The following is an 8,349-nucleotide window of genomic DNA, read 5'->3' on the forward strand; positions in this document are numbered from 1 at the left end:
AATAAAGTTTAAAAGACAGACACCTGGGTGGAGACGCACATCCACATTCAAAGGTGTCTCCTCTTAATGGTCTGCTTGTGTTTTTTTCTTCATGTTCGACAGCATTAAAAACTAAAATAACGTAACCTGCACTTAGATCAACCAAAAACCTTGAGCATCCAAAAAGAATCACATCAGATATAAATACAGATTGAGGCACTCCATCATTTCCAGTACACAACAAGTATAGGAGACGGCTGAGTGGTTGACATTTAGATTAAAACACAGGGACTTGACACAGAGCAGATGGAAAAGGTCTCCAATGACTTGGATCTGAGTATTTTCTTTCTGATAATATGTAAATCTTTATTAAACACTCCGTCAATGACCAGGAAAGCAGATTGATGTTTATTGACTGCATTGTCATGATACTTCTCTGCATTTTAAATCTGCACTGGTCCACTATAAGCCTTCCTGAGACACAATCAGCGCTGACGATCTGATGCGAGAGTCTCTCTTCTCCCTGTTCTGTTTCAGCCTCCGGAGCACCGGGGCACTGCCACACTCGTCTGCCCAGGGGACGTCTCCCACTGCTGGGGCACAATGCCCGTCTGTCTGGGAGTCTGGCCATGAGATCACAACATTGTCACATTAGTGCAGGAACCCAGGCTGGACCGTACCGGCTGACTACAGTGATGGACCACAGCTCTGTGTCCTAATGATCACTATGGCTGCAGATGGAGGGATGTTCATCCTGAACATGTCCTGATGAAACACAGGAGGTGGTGTTACCTTGAATTTGGGTGGAGATGTTTGGCTCCAGGTTCCCGGCCACCACTCTCCTCCTCCTCTGCAGCACCAGCAGGAGCTCGGTCTCCCCTACATTTCGGCCGACACCCCTCCTGGAGGGGACTCTGCGGAAGTGCTGACGTTTCATGTTGTCCTGGTGAGAAAGTGATTGAAGATTGTTTTAAATACTACATATTATGTTATGGTGAGAACCACAACAGTCAGATGTCTTCTTTTTTTTTTTACCAGCATTCCTCTCAACTCTTGGACCTTGGATTTCCTGTTTTCACTTCTTTGGTCCTGTAACAAGAGTTGAGATTCAAACCAAACCTCTTTGAACTCATGTCAGAGATATTGATGTAAAATGTACAGACCTTCCATGAGCTGTCATCCTCCTGAGAGCAGAGAGGGTGGATGAATGTTACAACAAGGAGCATTTTTTACATTTAACCCCCCCCCCCCCCAAACAATTAGAACTATTAGTTATTTTACCTCTGAGTTCTTGACGGGCCTCAGGACAATTCCTTTTTTTATTCTCTCCATCATCTCCTCCACAGCGTTGGCCTTCAGGTCCACATCTGGGGTTTAAGTTTAACATAGATCTTCCTTTTATCAATGCAAATTATATATAAATACTTTATAAAGTACATAAAGAACAATGACAGAGAGAACGACTGACTCTTTAAGTCACGTTTTCTGGCTCCATCTTTCCTCCTTTGTCTCAGAAAATCCAGTGAACTAAACCAGAGAAAAAGACGAGTGATAGAATATTTGAGTTTTGACTGACTGTGTCAGATTGTAAGAGAAGTGTTTCGTCCTTCCTTACTTTTAATCATCTTTTTTTTTAATCATTAATGTTCTCAGGATATCAGGATAATTTTAAAAAAATGCTGTATAGAAATCTTCAGGTGGAACTGAGATTCACACTGAAAACCTTCTGTCTGGTTTCACAGCAGACGAAGCTCTTACTTGGTGACAGGAGATGAAGTTGTAAGTGGTAAAGGGGGAGCAGGAGGTGGAGGAGGAGGAGGAGGAGGAGGAAGTAGAGGAGCTGGGGATTTCTCCAATGCTTCATCTGAGGAATGCTTGTTGTTTAATCTCTCCAACAACTGTCTTACTAAAAAGGGAAAGACAGTTCAGTGCTGCATTAATAACAAAACAACTGCACAGCTGATGACATTAGCTCAGGTCATTGTCCACCAGCAGCCACTGTACCTTCCTCCTCCAGCTGCACAACCCTACAGTTGACCTCCGTCAGCTCAGATTCCAGGGCCTTTCTCTCCACCTGGCTCTTCTCCAATTGCTCCGTCAGAGTCTGCAGCTCAGAGATGTTACTCTCAGCATCCTGACTCTGTTTCACCTGAAAATGTCCGAAACAGAAGAAAGAAAAATAAGTACAAACATTGTGTTTGACAGTATGAAAGATCACTACCACAAACAATACAAAAGGCTGCCCTTTGGGGGCGCTAAGTATGTGGTTCCTCTGAGAATGAAACCCAGCACTCTCGGCTTGTTAGGCTGTAAGTATTTAACATCTGTGCCGTGACAGGGATTGGAACTAGGGCTGCGGTTGAATTTTGGTGTAGCAGTGTACCAGAAACAGCACAACATAACAATTTAAAATCGGGTAAAGATAATTGACTATGAGTCTAATTATTTGTAGAAAGGACAAAAATCTATTTACAGTTGGCAAACAAACACCTACAAAACAAATAACTAACTAACTTAACCATAACAGCTAAGAGTTAGCAAAGAAACAGCAAAGGATATGAATGTAGAATGTCAGCGTAATTGGATAGTTTGCTAAACAAATACATTAAAGTATAAAAAAAAAAAAAACACCCACTGAGAACAGCTGAAGGCTATCAATAAAAATGAGCTACAATTTAACTCATGGGGAGCTCATTAAAGCTGAAAGTTAGCACCAAGAGCTACCAGACCGTTTCCAAAGGTATTATATCTGCAGTGACAGTTATACATACAAATATCTTTCAGGGATGTGTTAATTGTTAACTCTTTTTTCTACCCTTTCACAATTAACTTTAAAACGAGGTTGTGAGCCACATTAAACTCCTGAAGCCAGAGCTTGGACACACCTGCTCACCACATCCACAGCCCCGCTCCTGGTAGAAACGCTGAATGTTCCTCAGAGCTGCGCTGATGTTGGATATTTGCTCCAGCGCCTGCTGCAGCTGCAGCTCCGTTTCCGAGCTCTGTCTCAGTGTCACACTGTTCACGTGAGCCGCCTTCTGCTGCTCCATCATCTGACAGCAAGACAAAAACAAACATCACAGATATCCACCCACACAATAAAGGTGACAACGAAACACAAAGAACAAAAGAGGAAAGTGGAATAAAAGACGTGTTTAGCGACTGTTAATTTTCTGCTCCCTGTGAGGTTGTCTGTTAGAGGAGGAGTTTCTTAAAGCACTGTTTGTCAGAACAATGACATGTAAGCTCTGTTGGAAAGACTCCTCAAGAACAATGGGAAGAGCATCATTTATGCTGGGAGACAAAACCTTGTTTCCCCGCAGTATGATGATGGACTTCAAAAAGGGATAAATGAAACCAGGCTGCGCCTCCAAATTAAGATTTCTACTTCTCTGCTCCAGCACAAATCCAACTTCAGCCCATAAATAATGAGCCCAGTTTAACAAACAAAGACTATTGAACTCCACGCGAGCTGTTCTCCTGTGCAGATTGGTCAAGTGTGTTTTTTTCATGAAATAAAAAAATGATGATAACTTTATTCTTAGTTTGTCGAACAATTGTAGTCAAGCTTGTGTAGTGAAACTCACCAAAGACAAAGAAGAAGACAAAATGACTGTGTGTGTGTGTAAAAAAGAAGAACCAAAGCAAAAGAAACAATAAATTAATTTGGAACAACTATATTCAACAGAACTTTGGTTTAGAATATCAAAAACGGCTAATAGTTAGCTGGAGAAAATAGAGCAGAACATTCTGCATTAGCATACACACACACAAATATTTATATATATATATATATATATATATATATCAACATCATCACAACTACAGGAAGTCAGTTCTATACAGTAAAATTCCAAATGACAGGTGATATGGTCACATGTCATATGTCATATTTATGAACATATGTCATATGTTCATAAGGGAACTGTTCTACGAAATAAAAGGATGTGCAATATTTTTCATTTATTTTACATTTCTGTGTTTTCACTTTCAGCAGAAGCTGAAGCAGCAGCTTCGGTTTTGAGCTCCATGACACAATGACGGACATTTTCACACAGCAATTAGTGCAATTATTTCACATACACAGACACACACAGACACACACACGCTGGGGCTTTTTTTTTTTCAAAGCTCTAAATTGTTTCCTGTTTGAGGCCCTGCATCATTATACCACCCTGCATCACAGAGGAGAGGTGTGAATGGCTGCTGTTTTCAAAACACATGAAAACACACAAATAGCAGTGCATACAAGAGGCGTTCAGCTGAGTTGGGTGGGGGGAGGGGGGCTTTTAGTCTGAATTGAGAGTAAAGAGGCCGAATTGTGTGAACAGTTGGGGGTCCCTTTCACAGGTAAGGACCCCCGGGAGGCAGCCCTTTGTTTGTCTGTCCAGCAAATGAGGAACGATGCGCACAAAGGCGACAATTGCGATATGCTCGGCAAAACATAAAGCTATCAGGCAAAGACAGGTTGTGCTTAAAGACCACCATTCTCCCCGGGCTGCAGTGATGACCACTAATTATGGCAGAGGGAGGGGCTAAATGGGACATTTTTTGAAAGAGAAGGCCTTCATTATGGGAGCAGGTGGGGCAGAGGGACTCGTGTGTTTGTGTGTGGATGCATTTTCTTTGAATCAGTGTGTTTGCCTGTGTGGGTGCGAGCGTGTTTCTGCTTTTGTCCCGCGTGTGTGAATGCCTCCACCTCTAGTGTCTCTAGTGTGTGACAACACAGAATGGAGAAGCCGTCTCCTGTCCCAACACATCAGCTGCTTCCTGACAGGAGCAGTGTGGTCCCATCTTGACCCCCAACCTTCACACACACACACACACACTCAGAGGGACACACACTCACACTGACCCTCCCCACACTTGTTCAAATGTCTGTGTCTCCACCACTGCAGCCTGAAGGTCAGGTCAGCACCATCACTCCTGCTCACTTCCTGTGGCACGACCCGTCACCCTGAGTCCACCAAGGTGTGAATGTACGACAAAATCCTTCATGCCCCGTTAAACACACACACACACACACACACGCCGACCTTTCAGCCCTTCCTAAATGAAGCCTGATTCTCATTGGCCAAAAACCAGCTTTATCCACATTTCAACATGTTTTAACATGTTGAAATCTTTTTCCTCTCCACCCAGAGGAGGGTCAACCCGTGGGTGTTATCTGACCCCAATATTCCAATATTCCAGATATCATCCAGGACACTGACACACACACACACACACACACACACATACACACACCTGCTGGGCCAGGACTTCAGCTTCTTGACGGAGTCCTTCCTCCAACTCCAGTCTCTGAGACATTTCTTCAAACTCCTCTGTGACCAGCTGGGACACTGGACACACACACAAAGAGAATATCAGAAACACAGCAGTTGTTTTTTAGTGTCATTTTAAAACCAACTTAAATGAAATGATAAAAATAAAAGACTATTATTGAAAAATGTACCTCGTTTGATTTTATTCATGCTTTTGTTCTGTTTGTTCATTTTCCTCAGTAAGGCCTCCTTCTCTTCAACCTCCAGAGCCAGCTGTGGGCAAAGTCAGTGATGAGACACACACACACACACACACACACACACACACATCATCATCATCATCATCATCATCATCAACGTGCGGACCTACCTGCTCTCTGAGTTGACCCAGCTGATTGGTCAGATCTTCTCGTTCCTGCTCCAGCTGCATCTTCTCTGTCAGCAGTCCGTCCACTGTGGCCTGCAGCTCTGACACATGGACACTCCCTGTCAGTACATACGAAGCTCTCAGTTCAACATTAAAGCTGATTTCTAGATTTTCGATAAATGTCAATATTGGTCCCATTTTCTAACTATTAGAACTCCACCTGCGATCTTGGCCTGGTTCTCCAGTAGGGGCAGCGTCTCCTCATCCCCTTTGTCCTCTCCCTGATCCACCACATCACCTTCGACTACTGGGTCAAGGTCTGGGTCAAAGGTGACATCCTCCTGGGTTTCACAGATGCCCGGCATCAGCATCTGACTCTGTCTCTTCAGGACTTTGTTTTCTTTACACACCTGGACCAGAAAGGACATAAAAAATAAAAAAGAACAAAAATGGGGGATAAAGTCAATGAATTAACAACAGGAGGAAACTTAAGGGAAAAGAGCAAAACTGAGAAAAGCAAAGAAACAACAAAAGCCAGGTCGAAGAAGCATAATGAAAATGACATTTTTAGAGAGAAGCAAACAAACCTCCAGAGCCAGAGCCTCGGCACTCTCCCTGCATGACCTCTCGATCTGGAACTGAAGCTCCAGGATGTTCATCTCTTTCAGGATCTGATTGGAGACTGGGGGTGAATGGGGACAATTTAATCACAATCCAATCAACATTTCTTTTTTCATCATGACAGAATAATGAGTGGGTGAAACTTCTCACCTTCCTCCAACTCCGACAGCCTCTGATTGGTCTCATCCCTCTGTTTTTCCAGGATCTCATACTGGCGGTTGAGGAGAAACAATAGAAAAAAAACATTTGTTATTTAACGAGACAGTGGAGGACATACAGTTTCTATAGGTTTTTATTGTATCTATATAAAATAGACATCCTACGTGGGTGATTGAATTAATGAACCCATTTAGAGCCCAGGTGATACCTGAATGTCTCCTTCATCATCAGAGGATGAATCACTTCTTTCATCAGACTCTGTGACAAACAGAAAAATCACAGCATCGTCACAGGGCTGTGGGAAAGAAGATAACCAGAGATCTTCACATCCTCGTGCTGTCAGTGAAACTAAGAAGAAGGAACTGTGCAAAGCTGCTCTGACAGAGCGGGGACGGACAGGAAGTGAAATCGCAGATTGTCACAAGGCTCAGTCCACTCTTTGGAACTGTTGACAAATACAAAGGACTATTTCACCCAAATCACGTCTCAGAATTCTGGGAAATATACAAATTTCAAGGCCAAACTGTGTCTTAGATCCAGTCTTGGGTTTTAAAATTAAGATTGAAAACATAGGAAGAGCCATGTGTTTCAAGGACCTTTAGGAAGAGCATGTAAAATAGTAACAGTATGGAGCCCAACATAGATCTGTGGGGAACACCAACATATTTAAATGACACTAATTAGGAGAATTAACAGATGAGTCAAAATAATGTACGTATATAAAAGTTCATATATATTTATATTTATGTATATATATATTTATAAACATAATTTTATTATTTAAAGTCAGTCTTACCTGAAGCATCTTCATCTTGGACCCACATTCTTTACAACGGACAGAACGTTTGAACTAAAACTGAGTTCCAGCAGAATTCTCTGTCACCGTGAGCAGAACTCACTTCATTAAAACAGAAGCAAACAGGAATTTCTGCTGAAACACTCCTCAAATACTAGAGTTCCGAAAAGGGAACTTCCTTCTTACACTGGTCTGAAGTTAGTTTCAGTCTCATCATCAGTCATGTGATCTGAGAATGATTGTCCATCCATCCATCCATCTTCAACCGCTTATCCGGGGCCGGGTCGCGGGGGCAACAGTCTGAGCAGGGACACCCAGACTTCCCTCTCCCTCGACACTTCCTCTAGCTCTTCTGGGGGGACCCCAAGGCGTTCCCAGGCCAGCCGAGCGACGTAGTCGCTCCAGCGTGTCCTAGGTCTTCCCCTAGGTCTCTTCCCAGAGGGACGGCACCCGAGCACCTCCCGAGGGAGGCGTCCGGGGGGCATGCGATGTAAATGCCCAAGCCACCTCAGCTGACTCCTCTCGATGTGGAGGAGCAGCGGCTCTACTTCGAGCTCCTCCCGCGTGACAGAGCTCCTCACCCTATCTCTAAGGGAGCGCTCTGCCACCCTGCGGAGAAAGCTCATTTCAGCCGCTTGAATCCTTGATCTCGTTCTTTCGGTCATGACCCACAACTCATGACCATAGGTGAGGGTAGGAACGTAGATTGACCGGTAAATTGAGAGCTTCGCTTTTCGGCTCAGCTCCTTCTTCACCACAACGGACCGATACAGCGACCGCATTACTGCGGCCGCAGCACCGATCCGCCTGTCAATCTCACGCTCGATTCTACCCTCACTCGTGAACAAGACCCCCAGATATTTGAACTCCTCCACCTGAGGCAGGACTTCATCCCCGACCCGAAGGGTGCATACCACCTTTTTCCGGTCGAGAACCATGGCCTCGGACTTAGAGGTGCTAATTTTCATCCCAGCTGCGTTACACTCTACTGCAAACCGCCCCAGTGCATGCTGCAGGTCCTGGTTCGAAGAAGCCAACAACACCACATCATCTGCAAAAAGCAGAGATGAAATCCGGTGGCTACCGAACTGGACCCCACCCGACACCTGGCTGCGCCTAGAAATTCTGTCCATGAAAATAATGAACAGAACCGGTGACAAAGG

General features: G+C 44.1%; 1 protein-coding gene across 2 annotated transcripts; it reads right to left on the minus strand.

Annotated features, from left to right (window-relative positions):
- Positions 1–319: 319 nt before the first annotated feature.
- shtn2 (shootin 2) lies at positions 320–7,341 on the minus strand. 2 transcript variants are annotated; one of them, XM_017032023.2, is made up of 17 exons: positions 7,187–7,341; positions 6,599–6,648; positions 6,382–6,442; positions 6,198–6,292; positions 5,831–6,020; positions 5,614–5,711; positions 5,435–5,516; positions 5,227–5,321; positions 2,865–3,032; positions 1,984–2,128; positions 1,738–1,885; positions 1,448–1,506; positions 1,261–1,346; positions 1,143–1,163; positions 1,015–1,068; positions 772–922; positions 320–602 (listed from the first exon to the last, which is right to left on the minus strand). In XM_017032023.2, the coding sequence occupies exons 1-17, from the start codon at positions 7,212–7,214 to the stop codon at positions 442–444; spliced, it is 1,692 nt and encodes a 563-aa protein (XP_016887512.1). In that variant the 5' UTR covers positions 7,215–7,341; the 3' UTR covers positions 320–441. The 2 variants fall into 2 exon arrangements, with proteins under 2 accessions (XP_016887512.1, XP_008321778.1); XM_008323556.3 differs by having other exon boundaries at positions 5,614–5,729.
- Between the last annotated feature and the right edge of the window lie 1,008 nt (positions 7,342–8,349).

The sequence above is a fragment of the Cynoglossus semilaevis genome, chromosome 1 (genome assembly GCF_000523025.1).
Source record: "Cynoglossus semilaevis isolate Cse_v1.0 chromosome 1, Cse_v1.0, whole genome shotgun sequence".
NCBI classification, from domain to species: domain Eukaryota; kingdom Metazoa; phylum Chordata; class Actinopteri; order Pleuronectiformes; family Cynoglossidae; genus Cynoglossus; species Cynoglossus semilaevis.

Excerpts from the sequence above, each read along its gene's own strand:
- shtn2 (XM_008323556.3), bottom strand. The coding sequence starts at position 7,214 with ATGTGGGTCCAAGATGAAGATGCTTCAG. Across the intron at positions 5,322-5,434 it reads CATGAATAAAATCAAACGAG|TGTCCCAGCTGGTCACAGAG; the intron begins GTACATTTTTCA and ends GTGTGTGTCCAG. Across the intron at positions 1,347-1,447 it reads CAGAAAACGTGACTTAAAGA|ATGTGGACCTGAAGGCCAAC; the intron begins GTCAGTCGTTCT and ends CTTAAACCCCAG.